Below are 27,116 nucleotides of genomic sequence, written 5' to 3'. Positions count from 1 at the left end.
TACATGTACACTTTTCAGTCTCACTTATATTTGACCCTCTACACTGCCTTCTTTGGCAACTTCTATTCTCGTTTTCCTGCCTTTTTTCGTCTCTCACTCCCACCACCATTTGTTCCTTCTTCTCAGTGTAATAGCTCTTTCTTTTCTCTGGTTGCACAGGCCAATCTGAGGAAGTGCATGGACCTCATCCAACATAATCAGGTGGACAAAGTGTTGAAGCTGCTGGAGAGAGGCTTCGATCCAAACTACCATGACAGTGAGACTGGTGGTAAGGCAGCACTCAAGCACAAACACCAAACACACCAAGACCTATAAAGCTGAATACCAATGGTACATTGTACTTCCAAAAATTAGAGGGTGTTATTTAGCTGTGAGTTTGGATTTGGTGGAAATCTGCATATGTCCTACACCATAGTTCACTAACAGGCGGACCACGGTCTGGAATATAAGAGGGAAAGAAAGAGAAACTTTAAAACTGTTCAATTGTTATGATGTGTAAAGACTGATATGTTCTATAATCGTCTGAAACTGTTAAGTCATGATGTGAAACGGTTACCAAAGAAAAAGGGAAAGCTGCTGCTACACTTTATTTATTTATCTAAAATGAAGCACTTTTAAGATGCACACATTTTCAAAAGCTATTTTATTTTTTCCTATTTTATTCTTAAATGCAGCCCGAGAGGAACATTACACATATCCACAGTATTTACTGTATATCTGTATAGTTCAATGTTAATTGACAATAAATATTGTTGTTTTTGAGTTGTACTTTCTTTATTTGATTGGCAGTCAGTTGTTGATAAAGCTACAGGCTACTTCAATATATCTCACACTAATTCATAAAGCAACTTAGACATTTTGATGTTCCGGACCTTTGCATGGGGAGATTTTCTCTAACCGGACCTCGTTGAATTTTAGTTGAATACCCCTATCCTACACCATCTGCATTCATAATCAGCTGCTACCATAAATAATCCCAATTTCTGCCAAATATTTGGTCCAATTTCAGTCTTGTCTTCCATGATGATGACACAATGATTTTAGTTTTTCATGATTTTCCAACAGCATCACCCAATATCATACGAGAATTTGTGGACCTTTTTGTTCCTGGAAGTCGGTCTTTCCTATGAAATTGCAATTATCGTACGACAAGCTTTAATAAGACGTAGCTTTTCACTCTTTATGGCGTAATTTGACACAGTAACCATAGTAACAGACACAATTATTGCGCAGCCTGAACCACACATGAGCTTTTTATCAGTTTCTAAATGATATTTCCCAGTAAGACCATCAATAAACCCAATTTATCTCAAACAGTTTATCCATTCACACTCCTTGCAAATGTCCTCCTTGATTCTGAGGTCGGTCTTCTCACATTGTGGCCACTGGTTGGTTTGGATCAACGTAGAATTACTTGTAATGTGTGTAGGTAAACAGGGAATAAGAGACAGATGGGTGTCATTTCCAGTGCAGAGGCAGCCATTTATTGTCTTTTAGAGGCCCTCATACAGTAGGTACATTTTGAACCTGAAATGAAACAGAAAACCCACCTGAGTCACACGCACAAATACAGTTGTTGTTTCCGAAAATAACCTAGTTCAATGAGACCTTTTAGAACTTGTGCTCGAGCCTAACACACAGCAACAAAAAAAAACACCCACATATGAAAAGAGCTGCAATACATATTATTTTGTTCTTGCAATTCACTGTTCACACTCTCTGCCTGCAACACAACACCCGTCTCCTGCCATGATTGTGATTTACTGCTCAGATAATGGAGAGTGTGAGCTCTTTTCTTCGGGGTGTTAGATATATTGAGACCTGACTGGACAGTATATAATATACGCCTCTGTCCTGGAGAAGCTTTCTGTTAAAAGGAACATAATGAACCTGCAAAGTGTCCAGTCAGTTCCTCCAAAATCACCAAAAATGTGTCACTTTTCACTTTTATTGGGAGTATGATTTGGTTTTAGGTCGTGGTTTTCAGATATCTGCACTTGAAAGTCATTCTAATTTACAGATAAAATCCAGTTCAATTGAAAATGTTGGTACTCAAACTTTTGTAAACCGCTAACAACAATAGTCTCAGTGAAATTGACTGTGAGGTCAGTGGATTCATCTGAGTTATCGATGAGCTTTGATCCGGCAGTTTGAGTTATAATTTAACCAGTTTCATGTTTCTTATCGTTTTACTGCTTGTTTGTCTTGATATGTTTTTAAAAAATATATATTTTAAATGCAATGGGAAAAGCTATGATTTTAGCACATCAGCTAATGTTCTTTCAATATATATTTTCTCCAATTAGGACTTAGATCACCATCAGCAGCCAAACCCATTTTAACTGTGCAATTTAGCATTAAAACTGATTAATACTAATACACAACTGTATACAACGAATAAACCTGTTATATATTTTAGTATAATGTGCACATTTCACATCCCCAAAAATGTATTTTTATATGGCCCTAATCCTCTTCCGTACTAATTACCTCCAGGATAAATAGAGTATTATGATTCTTATCCAACTGCACTTGTCCAATCTTTATCCAGAATGATTTTTAATAACCAAACGTGCACAAGCTCTCTCTTTTATTAGGCTCCTGTTAAGCAGCTAGCAATGAAATCTGATGTTAACACCAAGCTCCACAGCAAATTAAGTCAAGATTACAAGTGAGTGGATGTGCATGTTTGGAGATAATAAGTGATTCTTCTTGCCTGGTTGCATTCTCCCCAGACGCAGGACTCTTATCCATAAAGTGTGCAGAGGAGGACTTATAACTATTATGCATAGCACTGAGCAGCTGCTCACTTTGTGTTTATGGAGCAATGGAGTTGTGTTGAGAACACATTGACGTTAGGATGCAGCTCATTACTCCGGGCACTGACTGTGTGTTTGTTTGTAAAAACATGGAGCCAGGTCTACAGCTACTCTGTTTGCTCTGACTGAACACACACTCTCAGGAGTACCTGGTACACAATTCACATGTTGACTCTTGGAAGATACTCGGCACAAACACAAGCCTTCACAGTGGCCCAGAGGGTGAAACACTCTGTGTGGAAGCAGCTGGATGTTTGCACCTGTTTGATATCCTGCACATCGGTGGTGTTTAGCAGGGAAAACAGCCATGTTGATGAGTGGAGCAGCAATGAGTCCTTAAACCCAGAAATGAGTCAGCATTAGTCACCACTTCCTGTATCTGGTCTGGAAGTCAATGTGTTTTTCAATGTGATTGTGGTTTTTAGACTGAAATAAGGTATGTGGTTAACACAAGATGAAGAGATTTTTATTCCACGAAATACCCCACTGGTGAATTTAAAAACGGCGATTGCTAACAAGTGTCGAAATAACACGTAATCACGTTGCCTTTAGCTTAGCGGTGGTGACGTGAAGTCATGTGACCGTGCTGTAGTTCCTTTATAACCTAACGTTAGCTTGTTACTTCAAAACCATAAAGTGGTATTTTATGTGGAGTATCATAAAAGCTTGTTTTAAGTAGGGAGGTCAGTGAATTCATCTGAGTGATCGATGAGCTTTGATCAGGCAGTTTGAGTTATAATTGAACCAATTTCACATCTCCTATCGTTTTACTGCTTGTTATCTTGATATGTTTTTTGTTTTATATTTGAAATGCAATGGGAAATGCTATAACTTTAGCACATCAGCTAATTTTCCTTCAATATATATGTTCTCCAATTAGGACTTAGATCACCATCAGCAGCCAAACCCTTTTTAACTGTGCAATTTAGCTGATTAATACAAAAATCATAAAGTGGTGTTAAAGGTGGGGTAGGTAAGTTTGAGAAACCAGCTCGAGATACACTTTTTGTTATATTCCATGGAATGCTCTTAACATCCCGATAGCAATGAATATCTTAAGTGCTTTGACAAAAAATCCATAAAAAAATGTCATCTGTGGAAGCCGTAGTACTGTAAAAAGCACGACCAATCATCTGAGCCGGCCCGGCTAAAATAACTGGATGGCCTACCTGCCTGTCAGCCTTCCATCTGTGCACAAACTTATCTCGTGCCCTCATTGGTCCTGTGCGTGTTCGTGTGTGTTGGAGGACGGGCTCTGTAAGGAAGTGGCAGATCTTTTCCGGCTGTGAATTTTCAAATTCTACCGCACTCGAGCTGGTTTCTCCAAAATTACCTACCCCACCTTTAATATGTGTAGTATAATAAAAGCTTGTTTTACACAGAGATTATTTTCTGCAATAATCCGCAATGTAAAAATCCCATTGGCATATTGTGGAGGGAGCCCTTGCGATGCTAACTTCCAGGTTGTACTACAGTAATACTTCATCACTGCACCACTCCACTAACTTTTGGATGATTACCATGTTCAATGGGAACAGAGATCCATTACAGTCGGATTGAAAATAAATCCTTGTTATAGCAATGCCTGCTGAAGTCCTCGTCCACTAATACCCCTTTCACACCAACGGTGTTTCAGGGCCGGTTCGGTGCTGGTGCTTGAAAAGCACCGGGTTTTCCTGTTCACACCGCAGCGGAGCAGCGTCATAGCTCCGGAATCCGGTTCGTTTCGAGCACCAAAAAGTTGTCCGTCTAGAAGCAAGAACCGCATACGTCACGCTTACGTCGGAGGGGGGCGAGATTAACCTGAGCTAACACTTAAGGCGAGTACGGCAAATAAAAGTTGTAACAAGCAGTAGTGCTGAGCAAAGTGACTAGAACGCAACCACACACTTGTTAAAAAAAACACACTTTATAAAGTCAGGCAACACTAACCAGGCTTCGTGTGATTCTGTTTATTTGTACCTTACTTTGACCATCCGTTCGCTGTTATTGATCATTGTGGAGAGCAGGCAGACGTTTTGTTTGTTATTATAGCAGCTATCGGATGGAATCAATACATGGGCTGCACAGGTTGTCATGTCCGACTATCACAAGTAGAATCATAATGAAAAATACGTCGGTAAAAAGTGCCTGTAGAAAACTGCTTAGCAAGTAGTCAGTTTAGCTTCGGTTGCTATGCTAACATCACCCATGTTATACCAGAGAAACTTTCATAACAGCGTTGTGATGCCAAACAGCGTCAATTCAGACTGACACCAAACAGCGTCAATTCAGACTGACACACATTCACTTAAGGGGAACTGGGGATATGTATCAGCTGCTTGTGTGACAGTCAGACAGTGAATACTTTAGAGCCGTGTGAGCTAACCCGGAGCTAACGGGAGAATACACTCGTGGAAGAGCAGCCGGCCAGCACTGCAGCGGTCGGTAAATGCCGCTGAAACACATTAATAAACAATGAACCACGGCACTCTGGAGAAAAGTATAAGGTTGGAGAAGTCGTTATTTAATTTAATCTGGCTTCGTATGATTAAAAGCAACGCAGTCCCCGGCCCGTTGTTATTGTGAGGTGAGCTCCGGCGTTGGGGAGAAACTCAGCGACGTAAACTGTGACGTCATGACGCAGCAGCGGCAGCACCAGTCGGGCTCTGAGCGGTGTGAAAAGAGCCGGCGCTAAACCGAAGAACCGGTTCTGAACCAGAAAAGCTCTAGCACGGAGCTTGAACCGGAGTTGCGTTGGTGTGAAAGGGGCATAATAGGAAACTAATCAACCAGAGGACTGGAGAAAGAAAAGTGATCTGCCTGGTGTTTCATTAAATCATCCTTTCTGTGAAAAGTATTTTTTAGTACGAGAATCCTTCCTGTGCCGGTAGAAGGGATTACCTTTCCTTGATTTAAAAACACTTTACCACTTTATTTTACCACTTATCTATATCAGCATGTATTTAAAAGCACATTATAATCATTGTTTACCAGCACTGTTGTACCTGAGGTGGACAATTATGTTTATTTATGATAATTAATATGTCAAGGGTATCTCTGCGGTGCGGCAGCTCTTAACTGGGCCAGTATTGAGTGGACAGAGTTTGCCCAGAATAAAAATGTCTGTTGAGGGGAAATGAAGGTGAAGCAGAGAGGAGAAAGCATTATTAAGCAGGGACTCGGTGTTATCTTAATGGGCTTCGAGAGCTTTTGTTAAATAAACGCCTTTTTGCTGAAGGGGAAATTAGGACTCTTTTACGTAAAAGAAAAGGTGCAACGAGGCGAATAAACCAACTACTTGACTCAATATTTATTGAGAATGATTTCAATGAGTTCAAAATTATTGTTTAGCTTCGGTTAAGAAGAAAATATTCAATACCAAGTGAGGCGACAGCAACGCAACTTAAGATGAATGGCAGCACTGATCAGGGTTTTCTGTAACTGTCCAAGTCTGTTCATGGTTTAATTTCCATTAACCAGTCTTTAAACACTGACAGAGCCAATTCCGTATTCCTGTTAGTGTTTACTTCCTGTCTGTCTTCTGTTGTTCCCTTTAGTGTTTACTTCCTGTCTGTCTTCTTCGGTTGTTCCCTTTAGTGTTCACTTCCTGTCTGTCTTCTTCTGTTGTTCCCTTTAGTGTTTACTTCCTGTCTGTCTTCTTCTGCTGTTCCCTCTGGTATTAACTTAGGCCCAATTCCAAACCGCCCCCTACACCCTACCCCTACACACTACCCCTCCGTTTGCGCATTCTCGCGGAGGGTCCGCCACATTAAGTGCTGTTCCAAACCAACGAGTGTGGAGGGGGAGTGGGTTATCAAGCCCTCAAACAGCAAGTCTGCATCGGTCCTGACTTCACGTGCTGCACTACCTGACCAACGCTGTGTGTGTCCGTCAGGAAACAAGCTTTTTATAAATAGATCCGTGGAAACATTCATTGATACACTGCACAACTAGAGACATTTAATATCTTCATACAGATGTTAACAACTTCATGGTTTCCTCGTATTTGTTTAAATTTAGGATAATTTACTCATGTCTAGTCTGGAAAAGTTGTGTATATTTACACGGACTCTTGCAAAAACTAAGCAGCTTATAAATATCAGATTTTAAAACAAAAATATGTTTACAAAAAATATATGCCATAAAAAACTTAAGGGTTTTATTTTGTTATTTTTAATCCAAGATTTGAAACTGTTGTTACGAAAAAATATGGCATTTCCTGTTTATGCCGGAGAGAGCGGAGTTCGTCCCAAATCTTGCCGCTGTATTTACACCCTCCACCTGAAAGAAGGGAGCCTCGTTAAGCTGCGAGTGAGACTACAGACGGAGTTCACTCCATCACGGAGGGGGAGTGGGTAGGGTGTGGTTTGGAATTGGGCCTTCCTGTCTGTCTTCTTCAGCTGTTCCCTTTAGTGTTTACTTCCTGTCTTCTTCTGTTGATTTCACTGATGTCCAGCTGTCTGTCTCTCCTTCTCTTGTTCCCTTTTTATTTTATTTACTGGGGAAAGTTCAGCCATCATGAATCAACATTTTTTTATGCTCTCCACAAACATAAAAATAATTATTCCATGATGTTTTCTGATACAGGATATTTCTGTATCTGAAAATCTATAGTTTGTTGTACACAGCTGATGTTAAATGTCGGACCTCTTATGACTGCACATAGTCCCTTGATCCTCCTTAGCAACGGTCATGTTATCCTTAGCAACGTCTCGTCTGTTAGTGAGTATTAACAACCTCTGAGATGTCCAAATTGACCAATCAGAATTGAATATTCAACAAAGCCGTGGAATAAAAACTATTCATTTCAGTATTGCTGTGTAAACTCTTTGTTTGCACACAGTCTGCACCGCTGGAAAAATTGAGGTTCATTTAATTCCTTCAAATAAAGCTATTCAGACTTGTATGGTTTGAGAAATGACTCACAGATTTTAAAATTGTCCAAGATGATGATGGCATTTTCATTTCCTTTGGTAAATGCTCAATTTTATACCTGTAAAAAAACTCAAAAGAAGCTGTATCTGACATCTTCTCGTACAACTAGTGAATACTAAACTGATCCGTGTTGATTTCTTGTATAACAACAGCAAACTGAAAATAAAATCTCTTTATTTCTACGGGAAATTAGGACACATTAATTATCTCTGAGTGGAAGATTGACATTTTTAAAGAGGTCTTAATTACAGTGAAGTTTGTATTACTCTAATTAGTTGTGACACTTGACCTTCTTTAATCAGACGGTTTACATCAGGGCAAGATGACGAGATCCTTTTCCTTTTACATGTCGGAATAAGTTGACATCAATATTGAATTCATTTTAATTGTGAGCTTGTTTTTTTCTATAAAACTGTGAATTTAAAACGTATTTAGGTGCAGGCTTCAAACAAGTCTGCCTCTTCCTGTGCTGTGTATCATCTGCAAAACAATAAACTATATAAACATGAATATGGACATGTAAGGGAAACCTGTGAATTCCTCCCAAAAAACTATAGTTAAGTTCCCTTTTTCTGTCACTTACTTGCTCCTAATCAGATTCATTCATAGAGGGCAGGCTAGAGCTTCTTCTCAAGGCTAAACTCATTCAAACACTTTATTTGGAGCTTTTTATATGAGCTCATTTTGGCACACTTGTATATCTTCAATTAACCTTGATTGGCGACTATTTATCTGCAGTGAAGAGACTGAAAATGAGTCTCTGCCCCACTCCAATATAAAGTAATTGGGATGTGTTTCAGAAATGGGAGTCTAATGTTAGCCAGATGCTAGAAAGTCAATTGAAATCTTGGAGACATTTTTGGAAATTCAGCTTGACAGTTTTGTTGAATGGATATGTCATTTTTTAATGAGACCAAACTGTTTTTTCATAGCCTGAAATCACAACCAGCTATTTGGATTTGGACCATTTGGATTACCCTAACGAGAAGCCCTTTACAGTACTTTGGGATTAAAACATCATGGCTCACCTTGTGTAATTGCTTAAGTAAATACAACACAGGTGTGCTTTTTACTTGTCTGCATCATGTTACTCAAACTGTGCTTCACATGTCACCTGTAAATTATTCAGTGTGATCTTCAACAAGGCAAATAGAAAATGAAAGCAGACATATCCCAGGTGGTTTGTACCAAAGAAAACAAACTGTGTCATCACATCCTTGGTGTCAGTCCCTGGAGTCGTGTGCAGTCGTGTGAATACTGATGTGTTACTTATGGAAATTCAGATCACTGTTTAAGGCGCCGTTTACACGAGGAGAAAACTGCTTGTATCTGCATAGTTTCGCGTGCAGCCCTATTATTTACACGAGGCCGATAGAAACTGACCCCACAAACGATAACGGGTCCCAAGGTGGATAGATTTGCAAACGAAACGCTCTGGGGGGTCAACCGAGTCCGTGTAATCACCTCTATACGAATATTTCCTGAAAAAATAACGATAGCCCCGCCTCTCCCCACCTCTCCTGCTCACTGCTGTAGCAACTATCAAAAATAGCTGTGTTAATTAAACGCACAAGGGGTTCTTGAATGAAATAATATTATAAAAGGCAAACCAGAATTGTTAACGCCCAATATACTCCTTAAACAAAATAAACAGTGTCAGATTTCATGCATTGATCCATTATATTGACAATTTTCCAGCCAAACAACACAAACAAAATTAAACAGTCCGCTCTGCGATACACCAAACTTGGCTTTACTGCCTAATCCAGGCCATTATTGTTCATTGCTCCTGCGCCCGTCGGCGGCAAAAATAGAAATGTTTGTAGGCAGAGGACCGGCGTGTCCCAGAAGAGCGATCTCACCCGGTGTTTGTAGAGAATATCTCTCTTTCTGAGCGCGTCCTCTACACGGAGACGTGCTTCTTGGTCGGTCGATGCAATATCCACAGATTCGGTTTCTTTCAGTTAACTTCCCCGTTGCATTTATCCATATGCTGAGGAAATTACTATATCCCGCTGAATACCAGCAATCGCCACACACACTTCCTCCTGTCAGTAGCTACTGCTAGTGCTACTGCTACTGACCATGCTACAGATATTAGTGCAAAATCTACAGCTCCTCTACCACAACCATCAGCAACAAGTGGACATGGAGAATTACATGAACTACATGTTGCTAAATACACCGCGGGGCATAAACAGAAGGGTAGCCATGGCAACATTGCTGCGGGGCTGCTCCGGGCTGCTCTTCTTCGCTGCTTTTGGTGTATTTTGGCGGAAGTTACAGCGCCACTTACAGTCCCGGCATATGTACTACAGCGTTTCCAGCGGCCTCGTTTGAACAGACACGTTAAATGAAACAAATGCATGTGAACGGAAGACTTTTTTGAATACGCATACTGTGCATAAACGCAAACGTTCCCGTGTGAAGGAGGCCTAAGATGCAGCTTATGTATGAGCTTGTGACTCCCACTTAGGAACAAACATATGTTTTTGGCTCCTGTAGAGTGGTGCAGTGATGACGTATTTCTATAAGCCGACCCTGAAGGCAGCATCTCCCTGGTTCAATGGGATTTTTCAATTGGATTGGATTTCATTGGACACATTTTGTTCAGCAGGATAATCTCTACATATTAACACCACTTTATGATTTCTGAAGTAAAAAGCTAATGTTGGACTTTAAAGGAACTACAGCACGGTCACATGACTTCACGTCACCACCGCTAAGCTAAAGGTGGCTAATGTTTGGCTATAAAGGAACTACAGCACAGTCACATGACTTCACATCACCACCGCTAAGCTAAAGGCGGCTAATGATGGGCTATAAAGGAACTACAGCACGGTCACATGACTTCACGTCACCACCGCTAAGCTAAAGGCGGCTAATGATGGGCTATAAAGGAACTACAGCACGGTCACATGACTTCACGTCACCACCGCTAAGCTAAAGGCGGCTAATGTTGGGCTATAAAGGAACTACAGCATGGTCACATGACTTCACGTCACCACCGCTAAGCTAAAGGCGGCTAATGATGGGCTATAAAGGAACTACAGCACGGTCACATGACTTCACGTCACCACCGCTAAGCTAAAGGCGGCTAATGTTGGGCTATAAAGGAACTACAGCACGGTCACATGACTTCACGTCACCACCGCTAAGCTAAAGGCGGCTAATGTTGAGCATGATGATGTTTAGTCGTCTAATTTAGATAGTTAGCAACTTGCAAGCAATGTGAACCTGGAAATGTTGAGTACCCCAAAGTTTTATGTTAGAAATGTAATGTAGGGGTCCCTAACAATTAGAATCTGGTGGATGCTAATTTGCAATTTGCATATTTAGCACAAGTTGCCGAATTGGAACATATTGGAGTGGTTTTGGGGGTTGTTGATGATGCTGAATCCATTTCTAGTGGTGAAATGGTGACTCATTTCTCAGGACTCACAAAATAAGCCTTTTAAAACAGCTTGATATAAAACATTAACACATATGGACTTGTTTTTCTACCGATAAAATAATAAAAAATGTTCTCTCTTTGATTTATTTTTCTAGAGAGTCCGCTGACATTTGCCGCTCACCTGGACAACATGGTGGAGATGATCAAGGTTTTGAAGAATGGAGGCTCTCACCTGGACTTCAGAGCTAAAGACGGCATGACGTCTCTGCACAAAGCCGCTCGCTCCAAGAACCACGTCACACTCACGGTAAAAATAAAATACAACGTCTTTCATCCTCAGTTTTAAACTTCTTACACCTGCTTACATGTGCAGGAACTTCTGCAAAGCAAGACAGTTTCCATCATCATGCTTTGTAGTATCTTTTTGCAATATGAGCAGCATTTTGATGCGTTCAAACTGTCAGCTAACAACAGGGCGAGATGTGAAGTTAAGAAGCTGTCAGTACTTTCTGAGGAGTTAAGAAGAAGCAAAATCACTTTTATCTTTTAAATCTTTCTCACAGCGCACTCTGTGAAACAACAAGTTCATAATTACCTTTTATTTTTTGTTTCATCTTCAATTATTTTTCTAAAGTTTTGTGAGTTGGACTTTGTCAGATTAAAGTCCTACGTGACATTTGCTTGGAAACATAAACGTAATTATGATGAAAAATCTCATTAAAAACACTTTTTATGACCCTTAATTAAAGTTATAAGCACTTGTACATATTCAAAATGTAATGTTAATAAACATCCCACAATATAAATTATTTTTAGGACTGATAAGGACACGTACAAGGTTGTTGTTGTTTTTTGCAAGGATCTAAGTGTATAATTACTATAGTTGTAATATAATTTAATGTAAATAAATAAATAATAATCTTATTATAGGTTATTTTACTTGGTCATTCTTATAAGTAAATTAAAAGAAATGTCATTATTCTAAAGTCAGTGAAATACAAGTACAATGACACTTATTATGATGCTTTATTATAGCATTATGAATATATTTCAGTGCTTATACCATTGCTATAAGCTGATTATAATGCATTATAAGTATGTGTATTATGCGCTATAGACGTACTGTAGGCATCACCAACATATTCCATTTAAGACAGTATTTCTTAGTTACTTTAAAACCTCCACTTTGGAGACCAGATGACTCAATTCTCTTCTTGCTAAATAATTCATATTTCCTCTTTCTGTGTCTTTCCATCCCCTCTCTCTCTCTCACACACACACACACACACACACACACACACACACACACACACACACACACACACACACACACACACACACACACACTCTCAGACGCTGCTGGAGTTAGGGGCTTCTCCGGACTACAAGGACAGTCGTGGTCTGACCCCTCTGTACCACAGTGTGGTGGGGGGGGGGGACCCCGGCTGCTGCGAGCTGCTGCTCAACCACCACGCCTCCGTCTGCTGCCAGGACGAGAACGGCTGGCACGAGGTTCACCAGGTACACACACACACACACACACACACACACACACACACACACACACACACACACACACACACACACACTCACACACACCTCCAGTTCAGCAGGTGCAAACAGAGGGGCACAGAAGGTTTTTTTGCTCTTTTTTTATTGGGAACAGCTGGTACATATTACCAAAGCACACGTAGAGACACAACCACAAGCACACACACACACACACACACTGACACACACTGTGGCCGTCTGTCTTGGCAGCTGTTACCGTTAAAGTGTATTAAGTCATTTAAGGAAAAGCCACCCTGCAGCAGTCACACATTAGTGTCTACACACTCTGTCATGAGTGTGTGTGTTTGTGTGAGAGATGTGTTCAGGCTGATCAGCTTCATCACACATCTCTCTCCCTGTCCAGTTGTGAAATCCCTGTCTCCCTCGGTGTGTCCCATTTCAGACGTGATAACAATCATCTGTCAGGCAGCTCAGTTTGTTCAGAGGGCAAGAACATCACTTTTTATTCACATCCTTTTTACAAAGAAGTAAAACCTGCAATCACCTTGAAACAAATGTAGGAATGTTTATTTACACGTGTCTGTATATTTCACATTTGACTTGACACATTTACGCCAATATCTACATTTTAAAACATTCGTATTCACATTTGTCTCTAAGTTGAAATATATATCTTCAAATATTCAAATTTGCCTTCACATTTACACATTTATTCACAATAATACATGTGTCTTTTTATTTACACGTGTGTTTGTATATTCCACATGTATCTTCCCTTTAACAGATGTGTCTTCTCATTCCCATTTACTTTCACATTTACAAATCGAGATACAGATTTGGAGATATGTCCACATTTTGAAAGACAGTTACAGAAATCTCCACACATATTTGCATTCTGTTGACACAACTGAATGAATCAGACCTCGATGGTCCTTACAAAGAAAACATCACCAAACATTCCCCCTAATGTTCTGCCTGACTGAGCACAAGCTTAATTATGTCACAAAACTCCATTACTCTGAGAGAATGCTTTACTGTAACCTGCTTTAGTTGATAAGCAACCATTTGGGTTTTCCTCACAAACCTCTCTGAAATAAGCCTCAGTGTAAATTGGCCATTTCACTTTAATCCCTCCCCTCACGATAAACCCCTAATTGCACCTGTCACCATAACCTCAAACGTTAATGCCATTCAGGGAGGGGAATGGGTTCATAAAAGAAATAACTCCCTCTGTTTCTGACAGCCTTTAAACTCTGATTAATTCAATTGTGTATTTCTTAAAGCTCTGCACACACTCGTCTTCCTCACATCTTCAGGGTTCAAACTGAGGGTAACCAAGCTCTCTGCAGCACACTGACATCTAGTGTTCAGTCACTGGTACTGCACATACCATCAAGGGGAAGTGTCAAAGCCTTTAATTTACAGAGACATTTTTCAATTAGTATTAAACACAAACAGTTATAAATACAAGTACAGTGATATGACATAATGGAGATATGTGAAAAGGTATACCCTGATAAGCTATTTAGAGAGAGTTCATGCGTTATTCAGGAACATATACAAGGTAAAAACACCCTTAATTTAATCCAACCCTAACTGCTAAATGGTCCCAACACATTTATTTGATCAGTTTTAACATTGGTTTCAAAATATGTTAGATATAATAAACACATACTGTATACACGACAAAGGCCAAATACTGGTTTCAATCAAATGCATTTCAGAATAACTTGTTTTAAAGTCCCACACCATTTAGTGTTTTCAGGCTTGGACATTCTTTTTATTAACAACTGCTGTCTTTCCTTCTTTTTAAAGACAGATAAATACATTTGTAAATAGTTTTCAATCTCAGACCATACCTCTGGACCTCTGCAAACTTCAATAAAGCTTGTTCATTTTATTAAAGTAAATGAAATACTGTATGTGTGTGTGTGCAGGCTTGCCGTCATGGCCATGTTCAGCATCTGGAACACCTGCTGTTCTACGGAGCAGACATGAGCGCCCAGAATGCATCAGGAAACTCGGCCCTACACATATGTGCCCTATACAACCAGGTGAGCAGGTGTGTGTGTGTGTGTGTGTGTGTGCGTGCGTGCGTGCGTGCGTGCATGGATGGATTGCCCTGGTACTATTTTAAGATGTGAAAGCGGGAGAAATGTGGAACAAAAATAAAACATGCACATTATGAACTCACTGTAAATAAACCACGCACTTATAAAAGTGGACAACTTTCATTAAGGGAAATACCCTGGCGTGGGTGAAATGGAAATACTTTATTCTTGTTTATTACATGGTTCAGTTGAATACTCGATTCTGATTGGTCAATTCAGAACACGTGACACGTTGTTAATCCAGAACAGACAGACCGCTGTCAAGGATTTATGACCGTTGTTAAGGACGCTCAAATCTGCAGAAAGAAGTCCGGTCGATTGAACTGTATACAGTTTGGCTGAAAAGCAAACTGCATGCCGATCTAGATCCCTCCGCTTCGCGTCGGGCTCCTGATCTGCCTGTCGGTGTTCTTTTACCCATAATGACCGCGTCGTTGCACATTATCCCTTACTTATGTGCTAGCTAAGATTCACATTTACCTTTTTCCAAATGTGATGATTTAGGACAGTAAAAGGGATGTAAAAGCCATCCTGACTGTCGCTCTTGTTTTGATGCATGTTCAGATCCTGGTGCTTCTTACGCAATTTTAACTAGATAAAGGATTTGAGTTCCTACACATCTGGGTCTTCAGCTATCAGAGGATCAAGATGAGCAAACATAAGCTGCTGCCAAAGAGCCTCAAAGAAACTGAATCCTAAAGGGAAACTTCTGAATTTAGCTTTTGTACTGCTTTTAAATCACCAGTTTTTGAGAGAATGAGACTTCTGTCGATAATTCTGCTCTCGATGAAAACGTCGTAATCATCTGGATTGTATCTCAATAAAGAAATAACTCTGCTCTATTCCCTCTAAGACATCCATTTTCAGCTTCTTCTGAGAAACACTGATTTAGAACGGGCACACTTCATTATTTGGTACTTTTACTGGTGTTATTAACGGGTGGTCCATTTGTTTTTTTGTGGATGAAACCCTCTGACAATAATTCTGCTCTTGTTAAAAACCTCCTGAACATCTGGATCTTAAACTATCAGAGAAATAAGATGAGCAAACATTAGCAGCAGTTCTTCTCACAGCTGGTAGTAAAGCTTTGTCTTTGTCGAAACAAACCGTCAACATTAAACTGATTTATTCAGTTTTTCACTGGTTTTAATCACAGGGTTGTTAGAGGAGAGTACCCGTCGATAATTGGCTCACAATTGAAACCTCCTCAACATCTGGATTGTTAGTTATCCAATAACAATCGGACACACGTTTCTTTCTAGGACGTCTATTTTCTAGAATGGTACTTCTGAGAAACACTGATGTTGAAAGTGAAGCGACTTCATACACCAGTTTTGTTTGTTGATAAGTAGGCTCTCAGTAAAAATCTCCTAACCATCTGGATCTTCAATTATCAGATAAACAAGACGAGCAAACATTGGAGCCTTTTTTCTGTCAAACATCGTGGCTGAAACACAGATTTGTATCAGTGTTTTTTAACTATGCTACCTACAAATGTAAAAAAAGGACCTTCTGAACAATGAATACTGAAAGATATCTAATCAGGAGAAGGAGAAGAAGTAGAGCTGAAATGACGACAGTTGGGGTGAAGACATCAACTCCCATGATCCCTCGCTACTTGTCAACGTCACCAAACTCAGTATCTTGTCATAGTTTTTTTTAAGGCCATTAAAGATTATAACTAAATGCCCGCTCTGCATGCTGACATATATCTGCTGTGTTTCTGCTGCTGTTTGCAGAGCACACAGCCTGCAGGCTCTTTGTTCCTCTTTCTCAGGGGATGAATCATTTGCAGCTCTTCTTTCATGTTATTTATTAAACTCATGTGTTTGATGCTCTGATGCTGAGCTTGGAGAATCCCCACGATACAACGGAGTCACTGTCTACCTCTTATCGCAGTAAATACTTTAACATGTGACTTTTCCCTCATAGAGCGTTGGGTAAGAGCATTTCAAACATGGTTCAAATTGTTCCGTGTTATGCAATTATTTTGTTGGCATTCATTCCTTAATACAAGCAATATTAGCTAACACCATTTAGCTGCATTCTGGTCCAACGTGACTTAAAATCCTTCTTTTATAATACAATATGTCATTTTCTGCCAAAGAACAATAACAAAAGAAAGAGTTAGTTGTCATTAAATAGCATGGGATCATAGGAGAGGTCGTCTTCACCATTATTGCCATCATTGCAGTCAGCTTCTCCTGATTAGAAATCCTTCAGTGTTCATTATTTGGAGCGTTTTACTGGAAGCAGAACTAGCCAAACAGACAGAGGGTTTAGAACCTGGTAAACCACTAACTAGAGCCTGAAAAACCTCAAATCTTTGTTGAAATTGGCCAAAGGAGAGCTAGTCTATGCTAGCTGTTAGCATCCAGCGGACGCAGTTCGGTTGCTCTATGGTGCCTTCAGGCTCTATTCAGTAAAATGGTGTATTGGGTGAAGGGAAATTATAATCTTATCATGATGTGGTCAATGTATACATATCAAAAAGGAAGTTAAAGTGCATGGGATCAATTCTTTTTTTTGTCATACTTGCCACAGGTAAGGTACACCTGTGGTTATGTTATACCACAGGAGAGCCTTATACATTTGACACAGGTGAGCATTTTTATTTTTGCCACAGGTGAGCATTTATACATTTGGCACAGGTGAGCCCTTATATTGTTTTAATAGGGGAGCCTTTATAGATTTTCCAGAAGTGAGCATTTAATTGCCACTGGCGAGCCTTCACAGATTTGCCACAGGTGAGATAGCTGCCTTTACTAAGCTCCGCCCCTTCAATATGGCAAGAGGAGGGAGCAGATAGAGGATGGTTGTAGTGGGAGGAGGATGTTTTCCATAACTTCCGATGCTCACTAGAGCGCCAAACAAGAAATAAAATCTCTAAATGACCAGCTGTTATTTTAAAAGAAACCTCTGAGATCCAGTTGAACCATCTCAAAGAGCATTTGACTTTAAACCTGTGAGTGCATCTAAGGATCAGCAGCCTCTAAACTGTGTGTTTTACAGAAAGCATTTATCACATAGCCTTTGGAGCGTGTCCAGTTATGCAGAAAATCACAGCTCAGAACCAGCCCACAGCTGCATTGACTGTGCGGTTCGTTCCACTTAGCGACGATCATTCTCGCTGTGAAGCTAAAGATCCACCTGACCTCGGAAACGGCCTTCACACCAGCGTCTGTTTGTGTTGTGGTGCTGGGATAAAGGAGATGTTTGTGTGTCCATGCATGGAGATGGGAAAGGTCCATTTGTATATAGTCATGTATTCTTAAACGATATGTGAGGCTGCTGATATTGTGAGGTTTCCTTATCTCGATGGGAAAATCAGTAAAATGATCAATGTGTTTGTCCGTCTCTGAATACTCTCTGCCCTTTGCTTTGTATGTATGACACACGTCTTTAAGCAGCTCATACATATATATTTATTCTAACAATTGAGCTTAACAGCAAAGAGAAAGAATATATGAATGAGGCTTTAATAAAAACACAATAGTTATTAAAAAATATGTTCATTTTTGGTTTTGGTGTTTTCCTTTTATTATTATTTCAGTTTTAAAAATAATATGGTAACAAAAATGAATGAAATAAAATAAATGAAATAAATAAAATTAAATAAATAAAATTAAATAAATACATGTATTTAATAATAGTTATTATAATAATCATCCTAATAATAATCCAATTAAAGGTGGGGTAGGTCATTTTGGAGAAACCAGCTGGAGTGCGCTAGAATTTGAAAATACACAGCCAGAAGAAATCTGCCACTTCCTTACAGAGCCCCTCCTCCAACACACACGAACGCGCACATGACCAATGAGGGCACGAGATAAGTTTGTGCACAGATGGAAGGCTGACAGGCAGGTATCGAGTTATTTTAGCCGGGCCGGCTAAAATGATTGGTCGTGCTTTTTACAGTATTACGGCTTCCACAGATGACATTTAAGACACTTAAGATATTCATTGCTATCGGGATGTTAAGAGCATTCCATGGAATATAACAAAAAGTGTATCTTGAGCCGGTTTCTCAAACTTACCTACCCCACCTTTAAGTTATGGTCTTTTCATGGGATTTGTACATTTAAAAAAATATATAGCACTTCCTCAGTCTTACAATATTAAATCAAAAGATCAATAATAATAATAATAATAAAAATATTTTGGGGTATTTTTATGGGATTTGTTCATTATCAAAAAGCCAACACTGTAATTCTGTGAAAAGAGTAAACGTGTCGGTCTTTCCTCAATACTTATTAATGATAATAAACCGTCTGAAATATCCTCTGTGTTGCCGTGACGCTCTGAGAGCTGCAGCTGAAGAGTGTGATGATGATGATGATGATGAATCAGAGGGGGTTGATGTAACTGGATTATTCTGTTATTAGGCCGGCATACTGTACATCATAAATATTCATGTTTTCTCCCTCCTCACAGAACCCTGAGGAGATTCCAGCGCTTTTACAAAAACATAAACTAAAAAAACTTCTGCACTAAAATATGTGAGAATCCTTCTTCCTCTGTCATCTCCTGCATCAGTGATCTACAGTCACTAAAACCACATGAAACACACAAGAAAAATCTATTTAATGCGGAGATTTCATCATTGCATCCCTCTGTCTCTACAGTCTTTACATTTCCACCCTAATGTCTCCTGAAAGCTAAAATACCTCATTCATAAGTCTGACACGTTTCCATTTGCAGGCGTCATTGTAAATGTATGGAGAAAAAATAACTATTCATGTTTTAAAAATAAGATTTAAAGGAGACCTATCATGCAAAATGCACTTTGTGATGTCTTTTATACATAAATATGTGTCCCCGGTGTGTCAGGGAACTCACGCAGCGTCAGAAAATAAAACCCTTTCTCTTTTCCTCCGTACCCAAATCTTTTAAAAACGGGGGTACAACGAGCGGATACAGATTTGCTGCCGATATGACGTCAAATCGGCAGCGGACCCGCAGAAAGTTGCTATCAGAAACAATGCCTGACGTGTTTTGGACGTAATCTCGTCTTTGTTTACATTAGCTAGCCTCGCTAACACTCAGAGCTAACCTGTACTGGAGAGCACATGTGTTTAAATAGCAGGAAATAAAAAAAGGAACTCACCTTGTGATAAACCCGCAAGAGAAAAAGCATTTGAGCTCCATACTGTTTCAGAAATAATCCTTGATGTGGTTTAGAACAGGATGGCCTTTTATCACAGCAGAATTTAACTTTATCTCCGGTAGAATTCTGATCAGGCATTAGCTCCGCCTCCTCTTTTTTTTTTTTTTCAAGCTAAGGACCCAAAATCCGCGTTTCTCTAACAGGGCTGAAATAGAGGGATATGAGGGATGTCTAAAATGCATGATCTGTTTGTATTTTGAGCAAAACACATCATAGACATGTTTTTATATATTTGTATATATCTAAGACCCATAATATATGCCTTAAAATAGCATGATAAGAGATCTTTAAATGTCTAATTGCTGACATTTGTCAACACTGGACAGATTATGGTTGTTTATCAGAATGTTTGTGGGTTTATTTAGATTTACGAAGCATAAAAACTGAACTCTGCTTCTCCACGTTTGTTGTTTTAGACCTGAGTTAAAGCTATAATAAATGTTACATAATAAACAATTGGAGACATTACGTTTAAGACACTTCAATTCCTAAATAATGCAATATAGTACTAACATGTAAATTCTTTAATTAATGATGTATGTACGCATTTCAATTTGAAGCGTATTATAAATGTATGGACAAAAAATACAGTATATGTCATGGCTCCACTCCACATGAGTAAAAATAACACTCATGCATGTTTTAAATAACATTTTTATGTCTGTTCGCTGACATTTGTCAACACTGCACAGATTATTGTTGTTTATCAGAATGTGTGTAGGTTTTTTATTTATTTATGGAGCATACAACCTGAATGCTGCTTCTCCACGTTTAGTTGTGCAGACCTGAAAAAAAGAACATGTTGGAGCAATTTAAAGCAATAAATAATGCGAAAATACAATCAATCAATCACTATGTGCATTTTGTTTGAACTAAGAGTCTTAAATAACACTCTTATACAGGAAGTAGTAGCATGTGATTGCTTTAATTCACACATTTGCATTTAGAAGCGTCATTAAATATGTTATATTGTAAATAAATGTTGTGTGATGGCTCCTCTCCAGTAAAAACATCACACTCATGCATCCTTTAAATAACGTTTTAATGTCTAAACGCTGGCATTTGTCAACACTGCACAGATTATGCTTGTGTTTCTGTGTGAGCAACTCTCAATAGCTTATTGTGGATCTAAAAAAAGTATTTATGTCCATGTGTGTGTGCACGGTGCATGCGTGGTTGAGCACTTTGTGGGCGATTTGTGCAGCAGATTCAAAGCCCTCAGCGCTCTCCAGCTCTCTGTTCTTCTCTACGTTTCTCCATCTCACTCCTCTTCCTGTTTGAGTGCAGATATATTCTCACTTAGCAGCGCTACCATTCCTCATGTAGGTAGTTTTTTTTATTTCTCTTCCTGTGGCAGTGTTTGGATGTTCAGCCACTACTTCTGGAGGTTTCTGCTAAAGTCACTGGAAGCTAATCTGTAGTTTTCCTCCAAAAAGTAGGGAAATGAAAGGATTTCTGTGATGTTTTTAAACATTTTCCCAGCTTTGTTTTACTCATTTTTGTCCTCTTGTCTCCTCAGGATAACTGTGCCAGAGTGCTGCTGGTTCGTGGAGCCGACAAAGACGTGAAGAACTACAACAGCCAGAGTCCATTTCAGGTACAGTCACACACACACACACACACACACACACACACACACACACACACACACACACACACACACACACACACACACACACACACACACACCACACACACACACACACACACACACACACACACACACACACACACACACATTTAAAAAAATCTCTTCCAACCGTTTGGTTTGCATGTAAGCGATTACAGGAGATCGATTTCAGCTTGCAGCGTGGGGAAAACATTTTTAGCTCATTTTATTACGTATTCATCTCATTTGTTACCATGGAAACAGTGCGTTACGGTCAAGGTCAGCTACAACATGGGATTGTAAATGTCTTTTCCTGCCCAGCATTAGATTTGTTTCAGTTGAATGGTGTTGTGAGGGGAACCTAAACGAACATCGAGACCTTGGAAGCGTCTGTTTAGTCATTTAGCATCTCAGCTTTTAGCACGTTTCACAACAAAAGTGTGTTTTCTGCAAAACATCAACTTTGGGAAACACTATAAACAAATCGAGCGGCAATATGAAGTTCATTCAACTGACTAAACTAATTGACTGAATAGGGAATATTAAAGGATCCAATATTGCTATTGTTATGTTTTCACACTGGTAACCAAAGTAGATTTGAACGATAAGTCAATTTGAAATGCTTCACACTAAACAAAGTGAAAATGAAACTCATTTTAAATCCGCTTTTAAACACAATTTAAAAACCGGCAATACGTGCCAAAAGCAGTGAAATAAAAACAAGCTAAAAACAGAATAAGATATAAACACAAACGTTATTTTGTACAATTATACAGGAGTTTTAAAGTTTCAGTGTGTGTGCATGGGTTATTAGCCCAGTCTGCTCTGATTGGTTAGCTGGCTGGCTCTGTTGTGATTAGTCAACTGCTTAAGAGATGTCCCGCCCCTTAGCCTATCACGTACAATGTGTTAGAGCGCTAGCTAATAGAAGCGTGAGTGTTACATAGTGATGTCACTAGGTTCTAGAAGTAAACAAAGGAGACCAATGGAGGCGTTTCAGGCAACTCTGTCACAAGTGAAAGTCCTTCATACAAAATCTGACTTAAGTAAAAGTCCAAAAGACAAGCCTCAAAATATACTTAAAGTATTCAAGTGCTCAATTTTGAGAATAAAGTATTTATTATCTCCTTGGTTTAAAATAGTGATGCATTAATGTGTTCATCACTTGAATGTTGCAGCTTGTAAAAGGTGAAGCTAACTTTAATGTATTTCTATAATGCCAGGTGCATTAGTCAATAATAATACATCACAATTCATTAGTTGATTTATATTTTGTATTAATAATCTAAATCTGCAAAGTAGCTGGTAACCAATGCTTTACAATAAATGTGGTGGTGTAAAAAGTATAACGTAGCATGAAGGGAAAATACTCACAATTGTAGAGTACAGTACTTGAGTAAATGTACTTATACTTTCCACCACTGTGTATACATCCACATCACATCTATCTCAGGGAGAAACCCCGGCAGCGTTCAGATCTGCGTCTCTGACCCTTAACCTCTCCCTGAGCTGCAGAGGAGTGTTTTCAGGCAGACGTTTATGACGGGCAGTCCCACGGGGTCCTCGCAGCCTCTCCAGTGGAGCGCTTGATTATAGGAGCGCTTGATGAGGGGACTGAGCCCGGTCACATCACGGTGTTTAACGCTCGACCTACATGCAGCTCAGTGAGGATGCATATCTATTTATGTTAGAGCAGCATACAGGATCAATGATGTGTTGCATCATGCATGTGGACGTTCAGAGAAGAAACATCTCTCATACTCAAGAGTTAAAGGGGCCCTATAGAGTGGTGCAGGAACGAGTCCTAAAACCCAGAAGTGAGTTAGCATTTTACCACTTCCGGTTCCCTCGACTCAGAGTCAACGTTTTTTTTAACATGTTTCTGGAAAATAGCTGGAAATAAGGTCTGTGGTTGACACAAATTTAAGAGACGGATCACGTTTTGTTCTACGATATTAAACCCATCAGCAGTGACCCCACTGGTGATTTTTGAAGAGTTTACGTGTCTGAAAAACGATGGTTGTTACCAAGTGGCTGAATAGGACTATAGAAGTTGTCGAGGACGTTGTACGTCATTACGCCGAACACGTAAACACTCGCTAAGTTTGTTTGCCCCTGTTCTGCTTGAAAGCAAGTACCTGTCAAACAAACGCTTCAACTTGTACCATTTAGAATCTGTATTTTTGAATATCGATCTTAAGTTGGCGTGACGTTGAAGTCGTGCTGCTGTACTCGGCTGTAGTTCGTTTATAGCATAACGTTAGCATTTTGCTTCTGGCGATTAGATTTATCATTAGAAAATTATAAAAGTAGGGAAGACATGTGGAGATTATCCGGCTGAACAAAACGTGCATTTATCTAACAGGTTCGTTTTCCACAGACCTTATTTTTTACAATATTCCATAATCCAATGGAGAAATCCCGTAGCTTTTTTGTCTAGGGAACCCATGCAGCTTACTTCCGGGTCGGCCTACAAAAATACGTCATCACTGCACTACTCTATTGGGCTTTTTGGGTTTTCCCTTGCCTATAGTGTGTTATATGGGTTTTTCTGCATGTTAATGGTCTGCAAAGGCTAAAATCCCTGTGTTAAACCCGCCTGGAACGCCTCCATTGGACGCCTTTGTTTCCTTCCGTGTCATAGTGACATCACTGGGTAACACTTGAGCAGACTGGGCTCTGGTTTCAGACAGAGGGTGAAAAGAGGTGCTGCAGCACAGGCAGTATGAGAAAAATAAAGAGCTTTTTGAACATTAACGCATGGAGACATGTCATAGTAGAGACACTACATACTGATATGAACCTGAACATCAGCAGGAGAGGACTCTTTAAAGTAGACACACTACATACTGATATACACCTGAACATCAGCAGGAGAGGACTCTTTAAAGTAGAGACACTACATACTGATATACACCTGAACATCAGCAGGAGAGGACTCTTTAAAGTAGACACACTACATACTGATATACACCTGAACATCAGCAGGAGAGGACTCTTTAAAGTAGAGACACTACATACTGATATACACCTGAACATCAGCAGGAGAGGACTCTTTAAAGTGGAGACACTACATACTGATATACACCTGAACATCAGCAGGAGAGGACTCTTTAAAGTAGAGACACTACACACTGATATACACCTGAACATCAGCAGGAGAGGACTCTTTAAATTAGAGACACTACATACTGATATACACCTGAACATCAGCAGGAGAGGACTCTTTAAAGTAGAGACACAACATACTGATATATACGCTGAACATCAGCAGGAGAGGACTCTTTAAAGTAGAGACACTACATACTGATATACACCTGAACATCAGCAGGAGAGGACTCTTTAAAGTAGAGACACTACATACTGATATACACCTGAACATCAGCAGGAGAGGACTCTTTAAAGTAGAGACACTACATACTGATATACACCTGAACATCAGCAGGAGAGGACTCTTTAAAGTAGAGACACTACATACTGATATACACCTGAACATCAGCAGGAGAGGACTCTTTAAAGTAGAGACACTACATACTGATATACACCTGAACATCAGCAGGAGAGGACTCTTTAAAGTAGAGACACTACATACTGATATGAACCTGAACATTAACACAAAATGTCCTCTTGTAGAAAATAGATAGAAAAGTCTACATTTAAATTACATTTCATGTTATTTAGTTGACGCTTTTAACAACTAAAATGCATGCCTAGGGGAGCCATTGAGGGTGTCTTATCCAAAGACACTTTGACATGTGACTGCAGGGGTTGGGAATCCAATCACTGACTCTCTGATTGGTAGATAAAGTCGCCCCATTTAAACTCTTGCTGATATTTCAGCTGTTTTGTAGTTTAATGTAATTTCAGTCGGACAACTCACGTGTTTCTTTAACATGTTTATTAGAAGCAGCATGTAGTTGAGTTTGGCGTCTAGGCTCGGGCCTCATCACTCCACAGATATACATAGCACGATGAGTGATGATTAGATAACTATCCCCCAGAGCCTACAGGTGGAAGCTGGGCTGGAAGCTGGGGTGGTGGGGCAGGCGAGCAGCAGCGACGTGGAAGTAGCTGCAGCGATAGCAGCAGCAAGCAATGCATAGAGAGATATCTGGCAGGTTAAATAGAGCGGCATATTAAGGAGACTCTGTTTGGTTGGTTGTAGAGTGGCGTTATGTATGAATGCAGCATAAGTGCTCGAGTTGACTGCCTGAACTAGCTCGCAGGCTTCGCCCCATATTTGGCTGTTAAATTGGCAGAACAAAACTGTATTTAATGATTTCCCCTGCACACAATTGAAACTTATGGTGCTATTTGATCATGTTCTGTATTTGATCATGCTCTGTATTTGATCATGTTCTGTATTTGAGGTTTACAGCAAACATAAGAATTGTGAAAAATCTAGCAAGATAGCGAGTCATATATTTGTGCAAGTTCCTCTTAAAAAAAAAAAGAAGTGATAAAAGCATCATTATGTAACAACAGAAATAAAGCTTGTGGAGGAATGTGAGAAACAAAGGGGCCAGTTTCAAACAGGAAATGGCTTCAGTCTGTCAGATTCACAGAGAAGAGATGCTGTCTTTCTTTCCGCTGCCAACATTTTCAGCAGCTTTCAAAAAACATTTGGGCAGAAATGTGTTGTGAGAGAGACACAAACAGCAGATCTCCAGTGACAGAAACAGAACAACAAGCAGCCACTAGACATGCTGTGCACTCTCTCTTGTTCTCGAGAGGAGGAACTCGCTCTCTTGCTCTTACTATCTTTATCACAGTTGCACTCGCCACCTACACATGGAGCCAGAAGCTCAATCCAACAAGTTTAGGCCTGTTCTCTAAAGTGGCCGCGATCTGGAAAATACAGGAATTCGGTAACTGAAGAAGACAAGAGGGATAAATGCTTAAAAAAACTAACATTCAAGAGTATACTAAGACAGACTTTTTGTAGGCCACTTTAATGGGCTGTTTAACTCTTCTGGTATAACCCCTGCTGCACGAGTTCAAAGGTCACCTATAATGCAAAATCCACTTTTTCATGTCTTTTATACATAAACATATGTGTGAGCACATCCGCTCACTCGCAGGTTAAAAAAGACAGAAGGAGTCAGGTGAATGATTAGGGGTTTATTGTCCAAAAGAATCATGTGCCACTCAAAATAGCGCAGACGCGGTGCGGGGTCGTCCTGATCGGACACGTTCTGTGGCCAGGAAATCCTCCCAGGAACCAGCCTACTGCAAGACAGACCAGAAGCAGGTTACCGGCATGCTTCTTATTGAGAGCATAATTACCTGATTCTGATCAGCTGTCTGGTCTCCGGCCGAGCCACTCCCATCACTCCGGCAGCCGGCGCACTAACCACACCCCTCTGCCACAATGTGTTATATAGCTGTTATATGAGCTGATCAGATTTCGGCCACTTTATGATGTCATAATGATTTTTTGGCTTGTGTAACCATTAGCCAATCACCAACCAAGGTTCATTGTTTATTAATGTGTTTCAGCGGCATTTACCGACCGCTGCAGTGCTGGCTGCTCTTCCACGGGAGTTTATTCTCCCGTTAGCTCCGGGTTAGCTCACACGGCTCTAAA

The 27,116-nt window shown here is 39.9% G+C and overlaps 1 protein-coding gene across 1 annotated transcript in view; it reads left to right on the top strand.

Annotated features, from left to right (window-relative positions):
* The window catches only part of LOC117496677 (SH3 and multiple ankyrin repeat domains protein 2-like), a 178,610-nt gene that overhangs the window by 21,829 nt on the left and 129,665 nt on the right, over positions 1–27,116 (top strand). The window contains 5 exon segments of the mRNA XM_034148397.1: positions 160–268; positions 11,286–11,437; positions 12,484–12,651; positions 14,580–14,696; positions 21,440–21,517. Coding sequence (XP_034004288.1) covers positions 160–268; positions 11,286–11,437; positions 12,484–12,651; positions 14,580–14,696; positions 21,440–21,517 — 624 coding nt within the window.

Source organism: Trematomus bernacchii, unplaced genomic scaffold (genome assembly GCF_902827165.1).
Source record: "Trematomus bernacchii unplaced genomic scaffold, fTreBer1.1, whole genome shotgun sequence".
Taxonomy (NCBI): domain Eukaryota; kingdom Metazoa; phylum Chordata; class Actinopteri; order Perciformes; family Nototheniidae; genus Trematomus; species Trematomus bernacchii.
This window is presented reverse-complemented; position numbering and strand designations above follow the sequence as displayed.